Below are 27255 nucleotides of genomic sequence, written 5' to 3' on the forward strand. Positions count from 1 at the left end.
TGATTGTTTTGAGTTGGCAGAAGTTGTCTCTATGGCAGGGTCATATGAATGGGAAGTGTTTTGTAGTATTAACAAAACGAAGGTGAATGCAAGGGTTCCGAGTGAAATGACATCTTCGTGTTTGATAAATGTTGGGAGTGTCAGTTCAATCAAGAACATAGCCTTCCAAATTCCATTTTCGTTATCGAGTGCAACATCGCTCATTGGTTTGACCAGCTCATCACTCACACTCACAGACTGTTCAGTTGCTCATTTGTCAGAAAGCACATCGAGTGTGGCCTTTGGATACAGCATTGTGAATGCACAGAGTGGGAATCTGAAAATGGAACGATTTGTGGTTGAAGAAGGTCTGACATTCGATGATCATTCAGCCATTGAATTTTGTGAAGGGATGACGAGTGTGATTTGTTCAGGATGCAATATCAGTGGAGTTGTGAAAAATTGTGGAGATGGAGGATGGATGAAAGGAACAGTTGGAGGGAGTGGAACGTTGACTGTTGATGGATGCAATGTGAATGGGAGCAGTTGTGCTGGTGGAAAAGGAGGAGGAATATATGTTGGATTGAAGGGAAGTGGGAAAGTGGTTGTGAGTGGAACGAGTGTGATTGATGGGAATAAGGCAGAGAATAATGGAGGGAATGGAAGGAGAGGAGGGAGAGGAGGTGGGATGTTCGTATTGATGGAGAGTGAGGGATGTGGATTGACAATTGGGCAGAATGTTGAGTTTTCGAAAGTGAATGGGAATGTGGCAGAATATGGGAAGGATGTGTTTGTTGATTGAGGGAGCGGTGTGTTGTTGGAGTCAAAAGTGAATGCCAGCTCATTTTCGTTTTTTGATACAAGCACCATTCCATCAGATGTGTTGAAACTGAGTGGGAGTGAGAATGGGGATGAAAGCGGAGTGATTCCGCTGTTTGTGTATTTGTGCACAATGGGGACAAAAGTGATTGTTGATGGGAGTGGAGGAAATGGGATGGATCACAACCATTGTGGGTTTGAAGGATTTTGGTGTTTGACAGTTGATTATTGTGCGAACTCAAGATTGAGCAGCACTGTAAATGAAATAGAAATTGTCTCATCTTCGTCAATAAAGGATGAAATTGAATTTTCTTTATTTGGTGTGAGTATTTCAGGCAGAATAGTGTCATCCGATGAAGAGAGGATGCAAGTTAATGTGAGTGATGGAGGATCAGCCACACAAGATTGGCTTGTTGGATGTTCGAGTTCACTGACAATGAGGAGACTTTCATTTGTTGTGAAAGGTCAGATGAATTCGAGGAGAAGTGCATTCATTCACTCAACATCAACACTCGAAATGACAAACTGTTCAGTCTCATTTGAAAGTGGGGCATTGACCAATGGAAAGATCGGATACAGCATCATTGACATGGCAGGAGGGAATCTGATTGTTGATGGATTTGTGATGGAAAGTGGAGTGACAATGAATGAGAAATCACCAATAACGATGATTGATGGAATGAAATTGGAGATTTTGAATAGCAGAGTGAGTGGTGTGGAGGTGATAGGAAAAGATGGGGGATGTTTGAATGTTGGGATGAAAGAAGGAGGAAGTGTGAAAATTGAAGAAATCAATTTGTAATCGATTTGCTCAGGTGGAAGCGAGATGAAAGGAGGAGGGATGATGATATCAATTGGAAGTGGAGGAAGTTTTGAAATGAATAGTGTGAATTTTTCGGGATGTGAAGTGCCATCAGAGGATAGCGAAGAGGGAGGGAGAGGAATGGGGGGAGGGATGTTTGTGAAGCTGCCAGATGAGATGGGATCATTTTCATTGGAAGGAATGACATTTGAGGGATGCAATGCCTGGAAAGGGAAGAATTTGTTTGTTTCAGGTTGGGACCTGAGCAAGATTGTGAACAAGGAGCATTTCAAATGGGAGATGAGTGAAAGGGAGTTGGGATCATTGGATGAGCTGTGTGGATGGGAGAGGAAGACAACAGGAGAGGAGGGATATGTGATTCCATTGGTTGTGTATTTGTGGAGTAATTGGAGTGGGAATGGGTTTGTTTCGAAAGATGGAGGAGGAGACTTCAGTGGATGTGGATATTCCGAAGCTCCATGTTCATCTATTGACCACTTGAAAACACTTCGATATGAACCACTTGATGAAGGGGAATCCCACATCAGCATCGTGGATTCTGGGTTGCTGAGACATTCCATATCATTTTCTTCATTTTCATCATCATCTCCACCAGCTTCACAAGATTCAGAGGCACAAAAAGTGGTGATTGAAGGAACAATGAAGGGCACAGCAGTAATGACAAGCAATGATGAAGATGAGAATGATGCAAATGGCATTGCATTAATATCATCTTGTGTGAGTTTGACATTGGAAAATTTGTCATTCTCAAATCCAAATCCAAACAGCCATCATGAGACATTGATCGAATCATCAGGAGCAAACATCTGTTTGTCAGTCGTGGATTGCTCGTTTGTCTCATTGAATGGAATGGCAGATGCAGGGTTTTGTGTGATGAAAGTGAATGGAGGGAGAGTTGTCGTTCAAGGATGTTCGTTGGATGCAGCTGGTGAGTTGAGAGGGTTCATCGCTTTCAGTGCAACAGCAACAAGGGAGGCGATTGTGGAGGATGTGAACATCTCGAATGCTGGGGTGAAAGAGAGAAGTCTGATATCGATGTTTGAGGATGAGCAGACGAATGTGATGAATGCCAAAAGAGAGACAAACAGGGGAGAAAACAGGCATTCAAACAACGAAAAAGTGGTGATAAAAGTGAATGTGTCTTCGTTCACAAACATCACAAATGGAGAAAACAGAGCAGGGGTGTTGAGTGTGGATTCATTTGCGAGGGTGGTGGAGTGTGTGTTGGAGGGGTGTTCGGTTTCTTGTTGCAGGAGTGAAATGAGCGAGGAAGGAGGAGGGATGAAAGTGTGTCTGAAGAGAGGAGAATCAGAAGTGAGAGTTGTTGGATGCTCGTTGGGGATGTGTTCGTGCTCGGGGGTGAAGGGAAGAGGAGGAGGGATCATGATTGATGCACTTGACCCGAACGAGGGTGGAACCAGTGGATTTGGGCCTGTTGGGATAAGGATGGAGAATGTGAGGTTTTGGGGGAACGAGGCATTTGTGGGGAAGGATGTGTTCATCAGATGCGAGTCGATTGCCAAACAGATCAACGAGACATTGTTTGTGCTGGATCTCAGCCAGGATGCTCTGAAATCCACCAACTCCATCTGTGGGTCTGACAAGGAAAGGGATGATGTTGATCTGATCCCTCTGATCACATTCTATTATGGCCAGCAGGTGTTTGTCTCTTTGAGTGGAAGAGATGACAGACAATGTGGGGCACAGAACAATCCTTGCCTGAGCATTGGCAGCGCTGTGAAACACATTCAAAGAGGCATTGTAAATATGCTTCTGATTGATGGAGAAGGGGTGATTGGGGGAGAGTGTGTGATTGGGGACATGAATGTGAAGAGTCTGAAGAAGACTCGATCGACAATCCATCTTGAAGGAAAGATGGAGGCTGTGGGGGATGAAGGGAGTGTGGTTGTGTTTGTGAATGAGAGTGCTGTGGAGAAATGTGAATTCTTGTTTGGGTTGAGCTTTGAATCAGAGCATTCATGCATTGTGAAAGTGAAGAATGGAACATTGGGGGTGGGTGAGTGTTGGTGGAAGAGTGTTGGAATGATGATGCTTTTGAACAGCACAATTGTGGAAGTGGAGGGTGGAGAGCTGGAGATGATGAAATGTGTTGTCAGCTGTGTTTCCACTTCACGAGAGATATTGTCAGTCTGTGAAGGGGGCAAGGCTACGATATTTCAGCTGAGGATGAATGATATCAAGAGCGAGGATGGAGGGATTGTTGATGTGAAGAAAGCAAGGATGGAGGCGAAGGAGATGTCGATGAGCAACATCACCAGACAGAACAGAGGGAGCATTGTGAAGATCGTTGATTGTGCAGAAAGAGTGGATTTGATGAATTGCTCGATGAGGATGTGTTTGGGAAAAGAAGAGAGAGGATGGATGGTGAGTGTGTGCAAGTGTGAGTGTGTGAATGTTGACTGTTGTGAGTTTGATGGAGAAGAGGGAGAGAATGAAGAAAGAACAAGAAATGAGCAGAATGAAGGAGAAAAAAGAGAGGAGATATGCAAATGGAATGGGTCAATGGTTGAATTTGAGAAGAGTGAAGTGGAGATGAAAGTCACTTCGATGAGAAACAGCAAGAAAGGGGGATTGTCAGTGAGTGGAGGGAATGTGGTGTTTGAGAAAGGAGAGTTTGCGAACAACAACCCATCCATTGAAAAATATCCCTCAGCTCGGAGAAACATATTGTGTTCGGATTCTGCTCAGCTGAATATCATGAGCTTGAAGGGAGGAGATGGACAAGAGAAGAACACCTCCCTTTGGATTCTGAATGATGGATGCAGTTTGATGGGGATTGTTGAGGAGCGAGCATCGCCATTGTTCATCCCCACACTGCGAAGGGTGGAGACAGAGGAGAAGGAAGGGGTGGTGGATGTTGTGTTCCGGGGCACACTTCTTCTGCCATGCAACCTGTCGTTTCGCGTTGTTTCGTCGGTGGGGGATGTGGAGCAGATGGAGACACACGAGATAAGCGAGTCTGGGTTTGTGAGTGAAGAGGAAGTGCATGGAACTGCTGGGTTGGAGATGGTGAGGGGAGCAGAGGCGAGTGCAGAAGTGAGGGTGTGCATCTTGTTTGGGGATGGCCATTCTCCCTCGGCAACTGAGTCATTCATCCTGAAGAACAGGAGCGAGACTGATCCAAAGGGAGATGAAAGGATTGCCGAAGGAGGAAAAGAAGGGAAATCGATCTGGCCAATCATTGTTGTTATATTGGCTGTGATGTTTCTAATTGTTCTTATTGTTTCGATTGCATTGGCGGTCAGATGGAGAAAGGTTAAAAATGAAGCAGAAGATCTGAGAGAGATTGTGAATGATAACATCAGAAAAGATCCGAAGGCGTTTGAGATGGTGACGATGGAGATGTCGACTGAGGAGCAGTGGAGGAGAGCTGAGAGGGAGGCAGAGAAGAAGAATGATGAAAAAATAAAGAAGAGAGTGTATGGGAAGCAGATGCAGCATTCGGAATCATCAGAGCATCTTCTATCTGAGAGTGGATCAACTGAATATATCCTTGGAAGAGATTCAGACAAGATCCCTCAATGGATGCTCGAGAAGGTTGATGAGAAAGAGGAAGAGGAAGAAGAGATAAGGAAGCGAACTCCTTCACCATCGATTTCATCCATTTCAACAGCTGATTCTGATTCCACATTTGTTCAGAGAGAGGATCTTTGCCCAACCACCTCATCCATTTCGAATCTGGTGGATGCAATGGCCTGCTCTTCACCTCATGAAAAACTGATTGTGGACTTGAGGGATTCATTGTTCATGCTTTTGCATGGAAGGAATAAGACAAAAGAGATGGCGATTGGGAGTTTGAAAGAAAGAGAGCAAACTGCTGCTCAGATCCTGTTCTGGGTGGCAAATGGAGCTCTTCATTCATTTGACGAGATGGAAAACAAGCTTCAGTCATTATCCAATTTGAGCCCGCACATTGTATTGTTCTCGGAGCATATGGTCATCTGCATTGTGATGCATTCGGACTTATTATCCGATGATGATTCTGATTCGTCTTCCATCTCCTCATCAACTGTTGTGACTTCTGCAACTGATGATGATGAGGATGATGGTGACTCTCTGCCCTCGTCTGCCTTTGAGGATGAAGATTATTTCAAAAAAGAGTGCCTGAGGTGGAAGGCGCCTGAGCTGCTGATCAACAAGAAGATGGGTGCAACAAAGGAGTCAGTGTCATTCTCGATTGGGATGATGCTGTGGGAGTGCTTGACTCTTCAAATCCCGTTTGGTGATTATGAGGCAGGGGTGGCGGGACAGAAGATTGTGAATGGGGAGAGACCTAATATTTTGATTATGGAAGGAAATGATTTGAGTGGAATTGTTTCAGCATATCTTAGAACAAATCAATTGGAGCGGACTTCGTTAGAAACAATAAAGAGAGAGCTAATTGGATAATTTCCGAAACAGGCTGCAGTGATAACTTTGACAGATGCAATGATGTTGGAAAAAAAGAGCAACAATTTGTCAAAAGTGACTGACGATAATCAAATTTGAAAAGAATAGTGAAAATGAAATCGAAAATGAAATAATGAAAAAGGTGATTGTTTCTTAAACATATTTTTTGAAGAAAAAAAAAAATTCAGGCACATCAATGAAGGAAAAACAATGAAAATGTGAAAGAAAGAAGATTAATAGCAAATTGGAAGTTGAAAAGATTGACACACATTGAAAAGATTCATGACTTACTCAAAGAGCAAGTGAATGATTTGTTTTCTGAGAATAGAAATATGAAGAAAATAACCAAAAAGAGAAGATGTTGAGAATTGAGTTATCATATGGTTTGAGATTGTTATGCCAATTAAATGAAGAATGCGTATGAAAAAATTTTAGATTGTTATGCTATTTGTTAAAAGCAAAGTCTTGCTTAACTTTATTTTTCAAACGCTTATCCATGTATATGTATGTTGGAAGGTTTACGAGCTATATTGAACTGAAAATGAGATTTTTTTAAATGTACGCCTGAATATGTTTATCGATATATAATATTTATGATTTATCTGAATATATTGCAACATTCAGATTTCTTTTAAACGTTGATATTAATACAAACAAAAGTTGTCCAAAAAAAAGAAAAAAGAAAAAAGAAAAACAAACAAATACTCAATTTTAGAAGCGGTTGAATATTCACATTAGCCACTATTATTATATAAAACCACAAGGGTAATTCTGAATGAAAAACTGTGATTGAAGATTATTCAAGTTTGATGAAACACAGCATTTCAATATCAATTTTTCACTAGATTTGTCAAATAACACCAGAATATTAACGAAAAAATTATTATTGCTGTCATGAACTTTCTTGTATTGATTCAAATCAACAATCAAAATTTCTTTATATTGTACACAAATTAATAATGGTTAATTCATAATAAAATCTTTCTCTTTTGATGATTTGTTAATTCCATATTTTTCAATCAGAACAAATAATTCTTCATTTTGATGAATGAAAACTTATTGTTTTTGAGAAATATATCAATCACCGTATTTAAAGGTTCAAAACCTCTTTCATATTTTTCATCATTACAACATGAAAGTGAGCGAAAATGAAAGGAAATATTCTCATTCCTTCAGAACAGAAACATCACAAAAGCTAGACAACGTGATACATGAGATTCTTCTTGGGATTTTTCTGGGTTAGACATCAAAATGTTACAAGTTGCACAAAAATGATAAGAAAAACTGGTGCACGTCCAAAACATGATGATGAATGTGCCCTATCTGTGGGAGCTATTCACCATAACAACGCGGATGAGACATTGTTTTAGCTTGTCTTGGTTCATTAACTTCGGTCACTGATGTTCTTTTTTGACAAAGTGTTGCCTTTGGACCTTCTGGAGAATATGTGAAAGGAAAGAAAGAAATGCATAAGAAGATTGAGGAGAATGTTCAGAAGGAGAAAGAACTAGCTTCTGCAGCCGAAGAAGAGGATGCTAAAGGAAGAAAATGATCTGAAAATGAGTGTGAAGTCTGTGGAAGAAGAAGAAGAAGAAGAAGAAGAAGAAATCGAAGAAGATAGAGAAAAGTTATGAGATGTTGTCTGAATCTGGATCAGAGACTGAGACAGAAAAGGAGAAAAAGAAAGAGAAAGAGAAAGAAAAAAAGAGAGAGAAAGAGAGAGAGATAGATTTTGATGAGATTATTATAATAAATGAAAATTATAAAAGCTTGACTAACAGTGAGATGAGAACCAAGAACAGAACGAATCAAAATAATGGTGAAGACTTGTTTTTCTCCATTTTCTCCATTTCCACGTGTTGTGCTTGGTTCATGAAATTCTTTAAGCTCCATCAAATCATTGTCTTCCAGTTTGTCGATTCTCCTTTTGATCCGTATCCATCGTTGCTCACAGATTATTTATCTTCTCTTGCCTTTAAGGAAAACATTAGTGACAAATGAGGGACAGCTCAAGTTGGTGTTTTTTTTTTTTTTTTTTTTTTTTTTTTTTTTTTTTTTTTTTTTTTTTTTTTTTTTTTTTTTTTCATTTCTTCCTCTTCCTCTTCCTCTTCCTCTTCCTCTTCCTCTTCCTCTTCCTCTTCCTCTTCCTCTTCCTCTTCCTCTTCTTCCCCTTCCCCTTCCCCTTCATCCTCATCTTCCTTCTCTCAGATTCATTCAATTTAGCATTCATTCATTTTTCTTTGTCGTTTCGTTGAAAAAAAATTTCACACATTAAATGATCAAAAAGAATCGACAAAGAGTCCTTTGATGAAGAAAGAAAAGGAGACAATGAACACTTGATGCATGCTTCTTCCTTATCAGAGTTGGTGTAACTTTGTCTGACGAGTGAGCAGTTGGAAACAAGTGAAAATTGCGATGTGTCATATTCGTTCATTCTGAGTTCAGTAAGATAGTCAAAAATACAAATTATATCACAACTGCAGATAAACTCATAAACGCCAAATTTGAGGTTGATGCAACAAATTTTGCAAAATAACAAAGAAAAAAAAGAAAACACAGGTTATCCGAAACAACGATATTTATTCTTAACTCAAATGCTTTAAGCATTTGATTTCAATAAATGGTTGAGTTGCAATTGATCCAGGAACGTTTATCATTCAAAATGCGGCTTTGTTGAATTTCTTCTTTTCCTTTTTTCAATTAATTTGTTCTATTTCGAAGAAAGAAGAAAATGACTTTCTGGAAAGTCTTCAAATGGCTATGTTTTTTATTTTGGATTATGAAGTTGGAAAAAAGGAAAATAGAAATTACAGAGCAACAAAATTCAATTCATTTCCTCAAGCATTCACTAAATAATCTGAAACATCTAATGATAATGGGAAATAATTATATTTTTTCCCATTCAAAAATGGAATGATTTCCACAAAGGTGAAGATGATGCATTCATATCCTTCTTCCTCCATCTTTTCAATAATTTTCATTTTTGTTGCATTTCTTTCCACTTCTTCCATTTCATTTTTCTCCTTTCTTTTAATTCTCCTTGAAATCGAATGAAAAAACCTTAGGCATTCACATAGTATTAAATCATTCAACGTTGGTCTTTTTATCCCTTCAAAAGCAACATCAACTGCTCCGCCTTTCAGTATGTCTTCAATTTTTGCAGATCTGTTATCTGCTGCTCCTCTGAATGAACAAATGCAAAGACTGCAAATCTCCTCATAATTGTCTATTGCCGCAAGAAATATCCCTGAAACGCATCCTTCAAGCTCAATATATTCTTCATTCCACAATGAACACGAGGATAAGCAATGTTCTTTTGTGCTCAGCCATTTCGCTATGATAAGCAATTCTTTCACCACTTTTTCTCCTTTCTCTCCATTTTCCTCAACTTTTCTCTTCCAATTAACAAACTTTGAGAGTTCTTTCAATTCTCTTGTAGCTTCTCTCGCAAAATGAAGCACATTCACAATCATATCTTCCAAGCTTTCATCATGTTTCAATCTTTTCATCAAAAATTCCCAAGCAGCCTGATTTGCCAGACGAGTCAAATTTCTATTCACCTGATGATGCAATATGATTTTTGCAATTTTATCGAGATACATGCAGCTTTCAATTTTCTATCAATTTTTGAAAAGCAAATAAATGCATGCATTGAAATATGAATGCTCACACATTATAGAAATCAATGTTACTCAAAGCCAATAAAGCAATCTCAACATCCTTTTGTGTTTTTTCTTTTTCATCTTTGTTTGATGCAGCATTAAGGATGCAGCGAACAAAAATTGAAACGAAATCGTTTGAAACGAAACCATTAGAGAGAAACAGATAACATTCACATATGTCAGCAAGAAGCATTTCGTTTCTGTTTTCTTTCCTCTTCTCTTCGTTAATAATCATCTTCTCAAATCTTTCGATCAATAATGAAACAGAAGGATTAGAAATAAACACATCATTCAGCACATTGTGATATCCAATATGCTTCAACAGTAAAAGCTGATTTTCCAAAGACAATTTATCTTCTTCAATCATTTTGAAAATTTGACTGCATGGATGATGAAGAGTTCAAATCTGTTTTAAAGAAAGAGCTATCCAATCCACAAATTCAATCATTTCTTCTAATTTTTGTTTCTGCTCTTCTTCATCGCAATTTTCAAGTTCAGAAAATAATTCTTTAAAAGGAAATAAATACAGTTAAAAAAAAATCACAACAAATAAGAATTTATATTTGACAGTTGCTTCAAACCAGGGAACTTATTTGTACACGGTATTTCCTTTATTGAAGCAAATAATTTTCAACAAGAATAAACAAATTTGTGAAATGATAACTTAAAGCCGAAGCATAAATTTCTTTATTCAAGCCTCTATTTTTGACATAAGAATTTTTTACCAGTAACAATGGAAAACAAAAAGTATCTATTCTTTTGAAGATTGGGAAATCAATGATCCAATCGAATTATTTCTGAAGAATGAAAAAAACTTATATTCTATGTGAAGGATCACAAAATTGATATTGATATCAGACTTATTATATCAATTTCATGTGACGATGCAAAAAAATGGCAATGATAAATATAAAAAAGAAAATCGGTGAGGTTTAATTACAAAATAATTTTTTCCTGATAAATAAATAATGATTAGAAATAAAAGTTAATAAAATAATATAAAAATAATTCGAAACATATTTTTTTATTCATTAGTTTATTTTTTCATATTTTTTTTTAGAAAAAAATGATAGAAAAAAACATCACAATTGGAATTATTTTTTCAAAGCTTTTCCCATAGCCAATCTAAAATGGCGAAATGTTCAGATCAAATACTATCTTAATTTTAAATTGAACTATTTGTAGCATAAATGTCATCTCACTCCTTCTATCGAATTAAAAAAAAGATCAATTTGAAAGGTTGTTCAATCGAAAAGATGAATATTTACGGCTATTTTAATATATGCATCTGAATGACAATATTTCATTTTTTTAATAATCTTGATTCGTTTTTCTTTCTTCACTTTTCTTTTTCTTTTTCGTTTTTTGATATAAAAATTTTTCAATATTTTTTTTATTCAAAACGAACGAGCAATGTAAATATGAAATGAAACATATAATTATTTTATCTTTATTTTGAACAAAAATCATGACCTTTAAAAATAGAAAATTTTGTTCGAAAAAAATCAAATTAAAGCTGAAAAAGGGTATAAGATCTTTTAGTTTCAATGCTGCTTTATCTTTGTTATTAACCGTTATAATCAATGGCAACTACGACCACGACAGAAGATTTAGAAGATCTAAAGGAAGGCCTTGTGGTAAAGGATTCATATACACTCACAAGAAAACTTGGGCAAGGAGCTTTTGGCGTTATCTTTGAAGGCGTATATCAGTCAAAACGAGGCCCTGTACAAATTGCCATTAAATTTGAAAGTAAAGTAGCAGTTAAGAAAGTGTTAAAATTGGAGGCATTTGTCCTAAAAAAATTACAGAGTATGATTAAAAGTTTTTACATAATTTAAGTATTGACATCTTATTAAAAAATAGTTTCAAAATATTTTGCTAGATTTTTCAATTTTGGATATTTTGGCGAAAGACCATTTTTGGCAATGGAACTTCTTGGGCAGAATCTTGGGTTTGAATTTTTTTGTTTTATATGTTGAATATTTATTCATTCAAAAATTGTGTAGTGATCTTGCAATAAGTCGTCCAGAAAGAAAGTTTAGTTACGGATGTGTACTTCATCTTGGATATCAAATGATGAACTGCCTTCAAGTTTTGCATTCCATTAGTTGGATTCACAGAGACATAAAACCGGTAATTTCAATTTGTTGAGTTAATTTTTAAAAAACTTAACGTTTTAACTGGTCTCTTGTTCTTTTGTTTTTTAAATTTTAATTAAAGAGTAATTTCGTTATCGGAAAAGAAGGAAGAAAGATGCAAAGAGTTTATTTAATTGATTTTGGATTGGCAAAGAGGACTCATACCGATGACGGAACTCCTTTTCCGATGAGAACAAATGTTGGGTTTCGTGGTACAGCAAGATATGCGTCCATCAATGCACACAAAATGAGAGATTTAGGGAAGGTTGATGATTTATGGTCGCTGTTTTATGTGCTTGTAGAATTTACAAAAGGTTCGTTGCCTTGGGTCAGGTGCAAAGACAGAAACGAAATAGGAAACAAGAAAGAGGAGTATCACGGGGACAAGTTGCTCGAAGGGCTTCCTCCATTGTTTACCAAAATGTTTAATTATCTTCAGACGCTGAAGTTTCATGACGATCCGGATTACGAATTTCTTCTGTGTTTGTTTCGAGACGCACAATTAGAGCACGTGAAGGAAATGCGTCTGACCAACCCAAATCGTGGCGTTCTCCCGTCCTTACCCCCAAAACAGCCTACACCTTCATCTGGCTCATCCTCTTTTTCCTCTTCTTCTTCCTCCTCCTCTTCCTCTTCCTCTTCCTCTTCATCAAACTACGCCTCTGAAGAAAGAGTCCGATGGGACCCCTTTGACTGGGAGGTCACACAGCCACTGTCGCCAGCCTCCCACACCGACGAGCCGAAGAAAGGCGCCGAGCATCCGCGGGCTCTTCATTCTCTTCCGTCTCCTCAGGCACAGCAGACACCTCAGTCGCCTCAGACCCCCAAAACACCACAGACTCCGTATGCTCCATATACTCCACATCTCTCAAAGGAGTCGCAGTCAAACGATGTGCGGCCAAGCAACAGCAACAGTAACAGTAACAATAACATCATCAACAACAGAGAGCAGCCACACCGCACACACAGACAGCATGCTGCATCTCCACACAGAGAGGGGCTTCCGAACGCGCCGGCGCCTCTTCAGTCGCTCTCTCAGCAGATGGCGCAAGAGGCCGACACGAAGAAGACACCGAACGCGTCTGCTACTTCTGCTGTGTCTGCTGCGTCTGCTTCATCAGCACAGAGAGGAAGCGCACAGCTGCTGCCGAACGAGGACGTGCTGGCGCCGCCGGCGCACCCGCAGAACCTGTCGCGTCAGGCGTCCTCCCACCGAATCCTCTCCTCTGCCTCTGGAGCACCTGCTTCTCCTGCTTCTGCTGCTATCGCCGCTGCCTCTGCCTCAGCTGCTGCTGCTGCCTCATCATCGTCATCATCATCTTCTTCTTCTTCTTCATCAACTGCTCAGAACAGCATCCTCCCCAGACACAGCCGGCCGCCGTCTCCGATGTTTATGATCTCGATGTCCTCGTCACGCTCCCCTCGCTTCCACACACGAGTAACACAGGCCACGTCGAAGGCATCAAGAAAACGCTATTCGGTTCCCCTGATCAAGCCATTCGATGCAAAAGCCCATCAGAAGAGGATGGAGGCGCTGGCTGCACAGAAGAAGGCGAATGAGCATTCACTGCCGTTGGTTCTGAGTCAGAAGGAGATGATTCAACAGCAACAGCAGCAGCAATTGCAACAGTTACAGCAACAAATACAACAGGCACAGCTGATGCAGCAGCAACAGCAGCAGCAGATGTCTTCATCAAATCCGCCGGCGTCTATTTCTCCTGCTTCCACTTCATCTGCGTCTCCATCTTCTTCTTCTTCCTCATCCTCATCCTCTTCATCCTCTAACTCCCCCACCCCTTCCTCTTCCTCTTCCTCTGCCCTTCCTATCTCCAATGCTCGTCTTTCCATCCCGGCATTTCACCAGCCTCATCCAACATCTCCTCATCATTCCGGCTCTCTTCCTCCGCCTCTTCCGCCTTTCTCCCCAACTCCCACGCCAACCTCGCCAATCTCTTCGTCTCATGTTCCTTTGCTTCCTTCTCCTTTCCCCCTCTCTCCAAGCCAGCTTCATCCTCCTATCATTTCAATTGCTCCTCCTCCTCTTTCTTCCTCTTCACCTTCTTCTGCTTCTTCCTCCTCCTCTTCTTCTTCTACTACCTCTCCTTCACCACACTCTACACAACATCACCACTTCCCTCCACCTTCTCAGTCTGCCTTGTTTTCTCTCCCACACCCTCCTTCTCCCAGCCAACTCTCTCCTCACATGCCTTCCTCATCCTCTTCTTCTTCCTCTTCTTCTTCCTCTTCTTCTTCCTCCTCCTCTTCCTCCTCTCACCAGCTCGCTGCTCATTTTACTCCTCCTCTTCTCTCTGCCCACCAACCACACTTTACACACACGTACTTCGCTCCTTCCATTCCTGTCTCTCCTTCACGAACAGATCAGTCTTCTCCCTTAGGCTCCTCCACCCCTCCTTCTTCGGGCTCTCCTCACTCCCCAACATCAACAGCTTCAAGCCAATCTTCTCATTCTTCTCATTCATCTTCCAACTCCCCTTCCTCTTCTACTTCCTCTGCATCTGCCTCTTCCTCATCATCACCTTCTTCTTCTTCCTCTTCCTCTTCCTCCTCTTCCTCCTCACAGCATCTCCCCATCCACCGCCCTTCCCCCGTCTTCATCCTCAGCGATGCCACTTTCAACAGCGATGACAAGCCAGCCCCTCTAACCTCACCTGATGCGATTGTTCAGCTTGTGCCCCATCCAAATGCTGTCCACTCTTCCCATTCAACACAGCCAGTCTTCCAACACGCAACGACTCCGATTTCGCCCTCTGCGTTCTATCAGAACACTCTTTTGCTGCATCAGCAGCAGCAGCAACAACAACAACAGTTGCAATCACAGCAATCTCTTCAATCTCTCCAATCTCTTCAGCAGCTGTCTCAACAGCCTTTCCTGTCAGTCTCACCATACTCTCAGGACCTCCAGCAGGCTGACTCGCACACACCCATCCTCGGCAGCAGTGCTCGCCTGCTTCCACGTGCCATCTCCACTTCTCTCTCCCACGGCCAGCCGTCTCTCCCAACACTCGCCACATACTCTGACTGCCCCGGTGCTGCTCCTTCTCCAATGCCCACGTCTTCCATCAGCCCGTCCAACCAGTCCATCCAGCCGCCGTATGATGCGTCGATCGCCGGCACCACACAATACTCTCTGGCACACTCTTCAGACACGTGGCGGTCGCAGCTGCACATCCAGCAGAACGCAGGCAGCTTCATCTTCGCAAAAGGGGAGGCAGACTCAACCACATCTGCGTCCACTGCCAAAAGCGCATGTTTCACACAGACGCAGACGCAGACACAGACAAACGCGGCTGAGCAGACCGTCAGCCACGCACTCACGCAGACGGCAGACTCCGTCTCCACCTCGCAGAACTTGCAGCACCCGCGCTCGCTGCCGTCGATGCTTGAAGTGCAGATGGTGCTGAGAGGGAAGACGCTGGACGACGCATCAGCAGCGGGGGACATCAGCGAGATATTCGACGAAGGGCACGAAATGCAGGACGAGAAAGACTGCGGGCCGTATGATCCGCAGAAGAGGTGCTCAAGTCTGACCATTTTCCCGTCGCTGCACTCAGGACAGTCTCCGAAAAGGAAAGATAAGGCTCCGTTACCCCCGTTTTCGTCTACTCCTGTTGTTCAATCAACTTCTTCTTCTTCCTCTTCTTCTTCTTCTTCTTCCACCTCTTCCACAGCCACTTCTCAGACAGGCTCAGTTACAACAGCCTCACATGGCTCTGCGTCTCCCGAGTCAGAAATGGAGAAGCATTCGATGCGACTCACGCAACAGACAGGCAAATCGTCACACAGAACTACCACAATCTCCACTGCTGAAACATCTGTGAGATCTGCTATGCTCACTGCAACTACCACAACTTCCTCCTCCTCCTCCTCCTCTTCTTCTTCTTCTTCTTCTGTCTCCACCCCTCCTTCCACCTCCTCCCCGACTCCTCATCTCCTCAGCCAGAAGCGCAACTCGCCCAGCCCAAACATCCACGATCCCAATCTCCTGCTCCACCCTCCACCTTCCACCCCTCTCCAGCTGCAGCCCCACCTCCTCCACCCTTCTCCCCAGATGCTCCTCGCCCACCACATCCGGAAGGAAGAGGCAAACGATCCAGCTCACTTGCCTTCTCCTACTCCCACTGAGACTTATGCAGAATACGACGTCGGGCAGTGGCAGTCGCCCCAGCTGTCTGCCGCGTCCCTCACTCGAATGCCTTCGGAATGCTCTTTCTCCTCCTTCGCCCCTTCCGACTCGCTCCTCTTCCATTCTCCCTCGCATCTCTCTGAGCAATCGACTGATTCTTCCTCTCTATCAACCCCTCTGCTCATTCAGAAATCCCGCACGTTGGAAGACCTGCCCCAGTTCGTGCGACCACATGTAGTGCATCCAACTCACCTGGACTCATTGCAACCAGCTCTGTCTATCGTATCTCCAAACTCCCCCTCAGCCACTCCGCACACCCGCTCCCCGTGTCCTTCCATGCTGTCCATCCCAAACAGCACTGATGTGCCTGATCCATTGCACAAGCAGCATTCCAACGAGCATTCGTCTGCTTTGTGCCATCTTGGGCAGTCCACCCTTCCTCTGCACATTCCACTCGCTGTTCCTCCTCAGATGCCTCAGAACTCAATTGGCAGCAGCGGCAGTGGTATTAGTCTCAACATAAATGTCAATGGCATCAGTAGCAGTGGCAGTAACATTAACAATAACAATAACAATAACAATAATAATAATAATAACATCAACAGCATTAATGCTAACAACACAGCCATAGAAGACACCCCAGTCTCTCCTGTCCTCTCCCCCCAGCTCCTCCACAGCTCAACAGCACCTGAGCAGCTGGAGAAAGCGACCACCGCCATCAAGAATCTCTTCTCGATCCTTCGCTTAACTCCTCCTCAGCAGCAGCAAGTGTCTTCAACACAAGGGCAGCAGTCAAACAACAGGAATGTATCATCTTCTGCACGTGATGGCACCATCGCACTGGATGTGAAGCCGATCAGCGACGACACGCTGATGAAGATTGAGCTGCGGCCGTACCAGCCCCGCCAGCCGCGCCTCCACTTCTCGACAAAGCTGGCAATTTCACAGGCTGTGCAGGACTTGAACAGCCAGAGTATATCGTCTGAATCGTCGAAGTCTTCGCAATCGGCTTCGGATGTGTTCTCAACGGGGCATTTGTCAGAGCAGGGCAGTCAGCTTGGAGTGTTATTTCCACCGGCTTCTTCATCTCCCTCTTCGATGCAGTTGTCAAACTTGCAAACTGCACAGGATGAAGCAACAGTATCAGCATCAGCATCATCTGCCATTGGCGATGCAAGTGATTCTTTTACACAGCACAGTCCAAATGCAGAAGGGGGAATTCAATTGTGTCAATTTTCTACTTCAAAATTGCAGTTTGTGTCAAACACAGACAGAGGAAATAAACAGCAGCAGCAGCAGCAGCATCAACATCAGAGTCAGGTTCAACTGCAATCTCAATCACAATTACAATTACAATCATTATCACAAGCTCAACTCCAACAACTTCAGCAGCTTCAGCAGCTTCAGCAGCTTCAACAACTCCAACAGCAGCAGAAGGACACACTCAATGAACAAAAAACCAACATAGCCACATCCACCCACCACACACTGACATTCGATGACCAGCGCCCTGTCATTTCGAGCCAGGCAACCACCCCATCAGAAATGCAAATGACAACAACTGCCACTCCTCTGCAGACGAGCGCTGCTTCTTCTGATCAAACCTCGTCTTCCTTCCACAGCAGCCTTCACACAGACACCCCTTCCTCTCATTCCTCTCATTCCTCTCGCTCTATTCATTCATTGGACACTCAACACACAACTACGCCTTCTTCAGCCACAACATCCCACACACAGACACAGACACAGCTACAGACACAGGCGATGATCCAGACACAGACACAATCTCAGTCACAGGTACAGATGCAATCCTCCTCCTCCTCTTCTTCTTCCACTTCTTCTTCTTCTTCTGCCACAGCCACTGCAACTACTGCTACAACCACAACCACAACTGCTTCAATCGCATCCACCTCTCCTCCTTCAACCGCCAACACGAACACAAACACGAACACAACCAACACACAAAGCAGCAGCCAGAAACAGGGCTCACCCGACCTTTCAAACTCCGAGCAGCTCTCCTTCTGCCTGTCTGAGTCTGTTGCACAGCCAGACCCGCGCTGTGCTCCTTCTCCGTTGCCTTCTCCTGTCTCCCCCGTCTCCCCCACATCCACCTTCACCAACTTCTCCATCCCCCTCCCTTCCTCCTTCGCCCACGCCCAGCAAGACTCTGGCGCCACCCCTGCCCCTATCACACCTTCCACAAAGCGCTCTCTGCTTCTCTCCACTTCATCTTCCTCCTCTTCCTCCACCTCCTCCACCCGCTCCACCTTCTCCTTCCCTCCTTCCACCTCTCCTTCCCCGCCTCCTGCCCAGTCTTCCTCTGAGCCCCACAAAGAAGGCGAAGACGCACACGCCTCGTCCATCGCCCAGTTCCTTCCTCTTCAATCTCCTCTGACCTCTGACCACTGCAGCAGCGCCATCACAGACAGCGGCCTCATCTCTTCTTTGTCTCACAACTTGACTTCTTCCTCTTCTTCTTCCTCTTCTTCTTCTTCTACAACCACCACCACGTCACCTGTCTCCATCTCTTCCACACACACATCCACCACTGCCTCTGCCTCTGCCTCTGGTTCTGCTTCTGGTTCTCCAAATTTCTCTCCGGCTGCTTCTCCTTCTGCTTCTCTGGCAACATCAGCTCCTTCCTCCTCCTCCTCCTCCTCTTCTTCTTCTTCTTCTTTGGCTTCTTCTACTGCATCGGCTTCAGCTTCTCCTTCTTCTTCTCCTTCTGCCTCAGTTTCTGCTTCTGCTTTGGCGTCTTCATCCTCATCATCTTCATCCGCTTCTGCTTCTTCATCCTCCTCCTCCTCCTCCTCCTCCTCCTCCTCTACCTCAGCCTCTTCTTCTCCTCTTGCTTCCTCTTCTTCTTCTTCCTCCTCCTCCTCCTCCTCCTCCTCACATTCTTCCACCACCAACAACAATGCCCCCCACACTCCCCCCAAGCTGCTCCATCCGGCAACCACACCAACACTTCTCTCTGTCTCCTCCCGCTCTGCCCAGCCAGCCAACAGAAACACTCAGATTTTGCATCCTTCCTCGGCACACCATCCACCGAAGGCTCCGACGCTGCCAAAGGCTCCTTCTTCGTCTTCTTCTTCTTCTTCTTCTTCTTCTTCAGCTTCAGCTTCTTCGTCTTCTTCCTCTTCATCATCATCTTCTTCTTCAAATTCTTCTTCCTCTTCTTCATCATCCAATTCCACTTCCTCCTCTCACAACTCCTCCAAAAAGGATTCGATGTCTCTCTCTGCCACCTCCACCTCCCTCACCTCTTCCTGCACCTCTTCCTCTGCGTCAGCTTCTGCCTCCGCTTCTGCTTCTGCATCTCCCCACCAGCTGTACGCCCCCGCACAGCACCAAAACCCTCCAGATTTAACTCTTTCCTCCACTTCCACTCCTCCCAACACCTCCTCCTCGCTCACTTCCAACACACATTCTTCAGCCAGCACTGCCTCTCAGCAGCAGATGACACCGCCTCGCTCGCAGTCCCGGCAGGTTGCTCCAGAGTCCTCTTTAATCTCCTTCACTCTTTCTCACTCTGAACACAGCGAGCCTTCGACGCCTGTCAAAAGAGATGCGTCTGCAAAGCAGCTGACAGCTTCGTTAAATGAGTCTGGGCAAGGAGACGATGTGACATTTGCGCTTTCATCAGATGGCGTGTCGACTTCTGCTTCTTCTTCAGACAATGTTCGCATCGACAGAAAGGAAGACAAGCAAAATATCAGCATCTCACCCGCAAAAAGCGGCGGGGCGAAAGAAGAAGAAGTGTGTCCTGCGCCTTCTCCTTCTCCTCTGCCTTCGCCGACTTCTCCATTTGTGCTCGACAGAGGCTGGTCTCCTCTTCCCAGCAGCCGTTCTTCGCTTCTGTCTGTCGACCCACCCGCATTCGGGATGACAACCTCGATGATGAATGCGCCAGACACCTCGCTCATCGACAAAGACGGCTCTGTCCTGCACATCTCAACGATGGCATTCACATCCGGTGGGGAAGACGGCACCACACGCACATCCACTCTCTCTTTGCTGCCCAATGGCTCCTTGTCAACAAAAAGATCGGTCTCTACTATCATCCGCGAGGAGAACAAGACGCAGCCTTCCACACCCACAGCCACCTCTGCCTCAGCTTCTACATCGATGCTGCAGATCCCTGCTCTTTCCTGGCAGTCTTCGGCTGCCTCGCCAACACATTCTCCTCCGCCTTCCCCAAACACACAGCTTGCAATTCCGCCTCTCTCCAAGCAGTCTGCCCAGCCGCCCAGTGGTTTATTATCAGATGATCTGCTGAAGCTGTCTATAGGAGATCTCCTTATGCAGCCAACAGACGTGTTCAACCAGATTCTGCAAGTGGCTAAGGACGCTATCTCCTCAAAGGGAGACAAGCAGAACCAGAACCAGAGTCAAAGTCAGAGTCAGAGCCAGAGCCAGAGCCATCCGCCAGAAGCAACAGCGCTTAACTCTCATCTCAGCCAGTTCCATCCTCTCCTCACACACCCGCCACAGCCCACTCCAAAATCGCCGCACACAAACACTCATCCAAAGACACAGGGAGTAAACAGCTCCGTTGCCAAACGGAAAGCCACCAGAACAGGGAAAAAGACGTCACTTCAGCTGGAAATACCTCCTTATCGTCCAAAAGCGGAGCCTTCAATCACATCTCCTCCAATGCAGACGTCGCAGTCGTTGTCAACAATGCAGTTCATCTCGTTCTCCACTCTCAACAACAACAGACAGTCAACATCAATGCAAAGACTACCCAAAGTGCGGAAGCAGGTGTATCAGGAGGCGCCGATGCTGAACTCGCCCACTGCCACCATGCCTGCTGATATGTCTCCTGGTATCAGCTCCCCAAAACCTTCTCTGTCGCCCCAGAGTCACTCGGCACGGAAGAAGAAAGAGGCATTCAATGACATCAATGGTAATACTCACAGCAATAGCCACACGAACTCACATGGCAACGGACACAGCAGAGGAGGAAGAGGAAACAGCAGCAGCTTCCACCAGCTTCCATACACTGCCAATGGGAAGACAGGAGTCATCCAACTTCCAAAGCACCATCTGACCACGGAGCCTGCTGTAATCACAATCACTTCCCAGCCTCAGCCTCAGCTTCAACTTCAACCTCAATCACAGTTACAGTTACAATCTCAACCTCAATCACAGCCTCAGCTGCAGTCTGCTCAGCCACTCGAAGACAACATCACCCAGCTGCTGCGGCAGAGCCCCTCCAGTTCTGATGCGCTGTCTGTCTCCCACTCAATCCAGTCCATCCCTCCTTCCTCTCCCAGCATCACTCACGAATACGACCACCAGTCCACTGCCTCCCTCACCCGCTCCTCCACATTCTCTTCTGCTTTCCTGCCGCAACACCTTTCTCTGCGGGTGCTTCCGCAGGACTCGCCATTCTCTGCCCGCTCGCGCCTGCAGCAGCAGGATCTGCAGGAGCAAATCGTCAACTCCCTCCACAACTCCAAGTCAACCGAGGAATTTGTGCCCTACCGCTTCAAAGGCAAAGAGAACGAGACAACATCTGCCGTCGTCAATTCTTCGCCTCGTGTGCTGTTTTCGCCTCCGCTGGCTGGCTCTCCCAAGAGCATTGTGGATGTGCCCCTGGGGCATCTGTCTCCTCCTTTGTCTCCATTCGACGTGCGCACCATCAACTACTCCAACAGCCTGCCGACGCTGCCAGCGATGCAGCACCCTTCTGCCAGGCAAACATACACAAGCTCTCCTCTCAGACAGGCCGAGGCGAACAACCCGATGATCACCAGTCGCTCGTCTCTCACGACGCTTTCCTCGCACTCTTCGTCGACTTCTCAGTGGGCATCCAGCCAGAGGCATTCACAGCATCAACAACACACTCAACATCAACAGCATAATCAGCATACTCAACACACTCAACACACTCATCATCTACAGCCAGCACATTTGATAGAGAGTGTGGAGCGGTCGAAGACGCCGCCCTTTGCGAGGAGGCTGGAGACGATGACAGACGCTGAGGAGAGCAGGCTGAGGGAGATGTATTTGCAGCATTCTTTGTTCAACTTCAGTTCGATGGACAGAAATGACAGAAGCAATATGAATGGGCAGAAAGTGCTGTCAATTCCATTAGACAAGATTCCGCCTGATGTGAATGCACACAGATTCTCACAGCCTTCTCCTTTGTCTCATTTTGTGTCTCTGACACTTGACAAGAATGCGAGTCAGCCAGGTGAAATGAATCAGTCAGGGGCAAATGAACAAATAGTTCAGAATGGAGAAATGAAGGAGAATGAAGATAAAGATAAGAGAGAGAAAGAGATAGAGAATGCAAAATCAAAAGAAAACCAAGTTCTAATTGGAAATGAAGGAGAAATCATACAAGATTCTCCGAAAGCTGGCAATGTGGCTTCTTCAACAAATGCAGAAGCCAACAAAACAGAAAAAGCGAGTCTTTCAACCATTCTTGCTGTGCTTCAGAACAGCAGCTCTTCCAACAACATCATCAACATTAGCAATAACAGCAATAATAATAATAATAATCAAAACAGTTATCTTCCCAATGATCAATCCAAAGCAGACGCTTCATCCCTTCACCAGGACACAGACAAGCCTGCAGACCTTCTGCAGCTCACAACCAGCACATCTGCACACGACGCCACAAAGTCCTCTCCTTCGTCGAGCACTCAATCATCTCCCAATCTCTCTCAGCGACTCACCTCTCGTCTGCACCAGCACTCAGAGCAGCCAGCCGAGTTCAGCGTGTATTCTGCCTCAACAACACCAGGCATTCCAAAGAACGCTGGGAAATCGCTTCTTTCTGAACAATCTCCCACTTCTTCTCCTGTCCATGGCTCTCCAACTCCACAGGGCGCATCTGAGAAGCATAGCAGTGACGGCGTGATGACACGCTTCTGGAAGAAGCTGAAGTCGAAACTGGGGAAAGGTGAAGTGAGGCGTGTGGATGTGTCGTACGCAGACAGTCGTGCTGTTTCCCCACAAAGAGACGCCCACAATCTGAACTCCTCGTTTTCTGGCGAGTCCAGCGGCTCCCTCTCTTCCGAGGCGACTTCTCCAGTCACAGACTCTTTGTCTTCCTCGCGGCCGATGCAGCTTCTGTCTTCTTTGGAGTCCTCTGTTGGTGCAGACTACCTCAACACGCCCGTTGGCTCGCCCACGTTCTTCACACAATACTCTGGTGTTCCCTTGACTCCCACCAGCACCACGACAAAGCAGTCATCATTGCGCATACACGAGACACCTGCCCATACGCAGCTGACATCGCATTCCTCAGACGCTTCTCTGCAGTCCTCGCACTCGCTGCATTCGACACACTCGACTCGCTCTTCTCCTCTTTCTGAGAAATCCTCCTCGCTCAGCAGCATGATCTTCATCGCCAACTCGCCCACTGCTCACTTAGACACCCAGCAGCATCTGCAGCAGACGCCTGCCTGCTTCATCTCTGCTAAGGCCATCGTAGTAGTTGGCTCACACGATTCCCCCACACTTCTGCCCATTTCTTCCTTGAATTCCACTGCCAATGTGCCGAATTCTCCTCTTCGTGTCGCCAAGCCCTGCCCGCTTGCCTTGAGCCCGTCGTCTTCAGACATCATCGGCCCCAACGGGATGGATGTGCTGAATGCAGCGAACGGCGAAGAAAGAATTGAGCTGCACAGCTACGAGAACACATCAACAGACCACTCTGCAAACACCTCGTCTTCATCGTCGCCGCTGTCGGAGCAGTCACACACACCTCTCACAGCAACAGAACAGCAGTCGGCGCTGACGACGAAGTCGAGTTCGGAGAAGGAGAAGAAAGAAGAAGAAAGAGAAGGGGAAGAAGGGGAAGAAAGGGAAGAAAGGGAAGAAAGAGAAAGAGAAAGAGAAGGTGAGGCAGTGGATATACAGCAGGAGCATGAGAAACACATTCCGCGTTCGCTTGCACCGAAGATGGATGCGAATGATGAGAATCTGAAAGTGCTTGTTCAACAGCAGCTTCAGTTGCTTTTAATGCAGCAACAGCAGCAGCAACAAGTTCTACAGCAGCAGCATCAACAGCATCATCAGCAGAAGCAGAAGCAGCAAGAACAACAACAAATGCAACAAGAAGTTCAGCAAGTTCAACAAATTCAGCAAGTACAACAACAGCCACAGCCACTCAAGATTTCGAGTGTGAGTCTCCAGTTCGCTGAAGATGAGAGAGAAAAGCAAAACATGTCTCCTCATCTGAGTCAGAAACGGAGCGATGCTTCTTCTTCTTCTTCTTCTTCTTCCTCCTCCTCCTCCTCTTGTCAATCTTGTGACTCCCCCACTCATTTACTCCAAAACTTGTCAAATATCTCCTCCCATCATGGCAGTGCTGCGACTCTTCCTTCGTGTTCGATGGAGTCTTCGACTTTGAACCAGATGCCGTCAAACTTCCAGCCTTCCTTCTCCTCTTCCTCTTATTACAATTCATCCTCTTCTCTGCTCTCTTTCCACCAGCTCCCGTTGTCATACGTCACTTCTCCTTCCCCTTCGCCTTCTGCTGCTTCTGCCTCTTCTTTGCTGCCTGGCTCGCTGTTTGTGCATCTCGGTCCTCTCACTCCTCTTTCCCTCCCTACTCCTCCTCCAACTTCTTCCTCGTCTTCTTCCTCTTCCTCTTCCTCATCATCTTCTTCTTCTTCTTCTTCTGTCAACTCCTCTTCCCATTCTTCATCCAATACCTCCCTCTCCGCCACAACCCCACCAACTCCTGTCTCTTCCTCTGCCTCCACCTCCTCCTCAAAGCTATACGGCGGCGACACACCCGTCGAAAGAGCCTCTTCTGCCACTCGTTTCCTCACTCCTTCACTCTCTTCCCAGTCAACCCCGTCTGGCCAGTCTGACCACACCGCTTTTTCCCAGCCCCTCGTCCGCCAGCTGTCTCAGCCGCCGCCTCCTCAGCCGCCACACCCCTCTACTCCTTCTCCTCGCATCAGCACTTCCTCTTTGCTTTCATCCAAAGCAGCCCAGCTCAATCTCCTCGACGACTCTTCCTCTCAACACTCTCCTTGCGCTCAGTCGCCCAAGACGTCGCACACAATCTCCCAACAATCTTCTCTTTCTTCCACACTCTCCACGCCTTCCTATGCAACTCCTCCACATTTCAGCCCAACCACACCCGTCGAAGCATCCAGACACCATCTGCGCACCCCTCCTTCTGACCAGATGAAGTCCCGCCCGCCTCCCATCCAGACACACGTGCGCTCTTCTTCCTCGATCATCTCCTCAGCCACCTCCCACCTCCACTCCTCAGCTGCCCTGCTACCTCGCGGCAAAGGCGTGGCCTCTGTGTCCTCCCCTCTCAACCCGCTCAGCTCTTCTTCCTCGACTCCTGCATTCACCTCGCTCTTCCCAATGTCCCAGTCGCCTTCTTCTGTCTCCATTGCGCCAAATGCCTCTATCCGGAGCACTCACCACGAAGGAGGCGCATGGGACGACTCGACAATCGCGTTCTCATCTGCTGTCGACAGCGGCGTGAGCGAAGGCTGGCCTGACGATGCTGCTGCGGGCAACAGCGTCACCCTCACGCTGCACATGGCACATGCGCCAAATAGAGACAAAGATAGAGACAGAGAAGTACACAGACAAGATGCTGATCGGCTGAAGCAGACGAGGACGGAGACGCCTTCGCTAAGAAAGGAGCGGAAGCGGCGGGCGAAGACAGAAGAGCAGCTGTCGGTGGACGGGGCGTCTCAAACGTCGACCACACAGCCACCATCGTCGCTGCTAGTCACACAGAACAGCCGCTCGCACATAACTCAGATCAACTCAGTCTTCAGCGATGGCGACAAAGGCGTGGATGCGGACACGAACCTGGAGGACATCGGCAGCTCCACGCACATTGCAGAGAGCGAGGACGGCGTGCGAAACGAGCAGACGTCGCTGCGGAGGGACCTCGGCAGCTCTTCCACGTCGCGGCACCAGCGCATTGACAGCCGGTCGAAGCTGATGGGCGACCCCAGCGCCTGCCAGACAACATTCTCTGTCACATTTGCCTCAGACGACGACAGCGCAGAGGACAGAAAGCGCACCGCCTTCGAAGAGCCCAGCGAGGTCTCGCCCTTCAGCGTCACCCCTGCGCCTTCGCATGCTCCTTATTCGTCACGGCGCTCAACCCCTTCTGCTCTTCATAGTTCTTTCCCTTCCAACGTGCAGTCTCCTCATTCTCCTCCTTAAAATTGTGATACCTTCTTTTACAAAATGGATTTAGTTATATTTTTTACGTGTGCAATTTTCAGATTATTTTTAATTTTATGTATTTTGTTTTAATGTTTCGAAGTATTTGCTTATAATGTTGGTTCACGTATGTTTCTTATTGTTCTTAATTTGTAATTACATATGTCATTTCTTTGTCTTTTGATATGAAGACTTCGTTGTGTGGAAGTCTCTAAAAACGGATTCTTTTCCTTATTTTAAGAGTTGTGTGTTGCAAATTGAAATTCATTTTGTGTTGGAACGATTTTTCATCGAGTATATTTTTTTATCGATGAATTCTTTGTTGTCTTTATTTTTCTTTAAAAAAACATTGTTCAATTTTTGAAAAAAAATTCTATAATTTTCAGTTTTCGTTTTACATTCAAAAAAATATATATGAGAATTAAAATAATTGCTTGTTTATATTTCTTTGAATGACATAATTTGCTCAATTCCCATAGCTTTGATTGTGCTAACAAGAAGGTCCTTTCCATCATCAAATGCTTGTTTAAGGTTTTCTCCAACTTCTCCTTCTGGAAGTTTAAGATCTTCTCTGGTTGCTCCTGATTCAAGCATGAGGGAAACGAATCCATCATCTTGAACATCAACCAACGAATATTCAGCTCTTTCAATGTCTGGAACTGGAACATTGTGGGAAGTTGGGTGAAGTTCTTCGTATTTCTTTCCATTGAAGATATCAATGGCAACAATATGCATTTTAGCATGACCATGCTTTCCAGTTTTTGAGGTGCTTGTTTCAACAACTTTTGCTGGGCGTCCTGTGAAAAAATAGTTTGAAATTTGATAATTAAATGCAATGTATAATTAAACTCTAAAATTCTTAAATAATAAAACCTTTCATGGCAATATATCCACCTTTTTTGATATCACCAGCAGCCATTGGATGGCAATGGGAGGCTTCGGCATCTCCTGCATCGAAATCATCATCTTCATAATCGTCTGCCATCTAACGACACAAGTCAATTAATTTCATAAATATTAAACAATATTAAGCATAACAAGAGCAAACGATCTTCTTTTTTTATTTTTATCAAGGATTATGATCAATGAATTGTGGATTTTTCATTT

General features: G+C 45.1%; 4 protein-coding genes across 4 annotated transcripts; 3 read left to right on the plus strand and 1 right to left on the minus strand.

Moving 5' to 3' along the window:
• Window positions 1-106: 106 nt before the first annotated feature.
• On the plus strand, window positions 107-6031 carry MONOS_1418 (uncharacterized protein; the record flags this gene model as incomplete). The annotated part of the gene is made up of 3 exons (XM_067866959.1): window positions 107-768; window positions 844-1541; window positions 1614-6031. 3 exons carry the CDS (start codon window positions 107-109, stop codon window positions 6029-6031), a joined length of 5778 nt encoding a protein of 1925 aa, XP_067733743.1.
• A 1563-nt stretch (window positions 6032-7594) lies between these two features.
• Window positions 7595-8585, plus strand: MONOS_18558 (uncharacterized protein). The gene is made up of 3 exons (XM_067871588.1): window positions 7595-7941; window positions 8012-8044; window positions 8240-8585. Exons 1-3 carry the CDS (start codon window positions 7667-7669, stop codon window positions 8304-8306), a joined length of 375 nt encoding a protein of 124 aa, XP_067733744.1. The 5' UTR covers window positions 7595-7666; the 3' UTR covers window positions 8307-8585.
• A 2691-nt stretch (window positions 8586-11276) lies between these two features.
• Window positions 11277-26578, plus strand: MONOS_1417 (putative tau tubulin kinase; the record flags this gene model as incomplete). Its single annotated transcript, XM_067866949.1, has 4 exons — window positions 11277-11505; window positions 11560-11647; window positions 11703-11829; window positions 11917-26578. The coding sequence occupies 4 exons, from the start codon at window positions 11277-11279 to the stop codon at window positions 26146-26148; spliced, it is 14676 nt and encodes a 4891-aa protein (XP_067733745.1). The 3' UTR covers window positions 26149-26578.
• MONOS_1416 (Translation initiation factor 5A) lies at window positions 26506-27236 on the minus strand. Its single transcript, XM_067866938.1, has 3 exons — window positions 27197-27236; window positions 27022-27133; window positions 26506-26945 (listed from the first exon to the last, which is right to left on the minus strand). The coding sequence occupies exons 2-3, from the start codon at window positions 27131-27133 to the stop codon at window positions 26587-26589; spliced, it is 471 nt and encodes a 156-aa protein (XP_067733746.1). The 5' UTR covers window positions 27197-27236; the 3' UTR covers window positions 26506-26586.
• Window positions 27237-27255: the final 19 nt, after the last annotated feature.

Source organism: Monocercomonoides exilis (assembly GCF_001643675.1).
Source record: "Monocercomonoides exilis strain PA203 chromosome Unknown scaffold6-2077815, whole genome shotgun sequence".
Lineage (NCBI taxonomy): Eukaryota > Preaxostyla > Oxymonadida > Polymastigidae > Monocercomonoides > Monocercomonoides exilis.

What these genes read in the sequence shown, in the direction of transcription:
- MONOS_18558 (XM_067871588.1), top strand. Translation starts at nt 7,667, where the DNA reads ATGTTGTCTGAATCTGGATCAGAGACTGAGACAGAAAAGGAGAAAAAG. An exon ending in CATCAAATCATTGTCTTCCA is followed by an intron (nt 7,942 to 8,011) that starts GTTTGTCGATTC and finishes CTTGCCTTTAAG; the next exon opens with GAAAACATTAGTGACAAATG. An exon ending in ACAAATGAGGGACAGCTCAA is followed by an intron (nt 8,045 to 8,239) that starts GTTGGTGTTTTT and finishes TCCTTCTCTCAG; the next exon opens with ATTCATTCAATTTAGCATTC.
- MONOS_1416 (XM_067866938.1), bottom strand. Translation starts at nt 27,133, where the DNA reads ATGGCAGACGATTATGAAGATGATGATTTCGATGCAGGAGATGCCGAA. An exon ending in TGGATATATTGCCATGAAAG is followed by an intron (nt 26,946 to 27,021) that starts GTTTTATTATTT and finishes ATTTTTTCACAG; the next exon opens with GACGCCCAGCAAAAGTTGTT.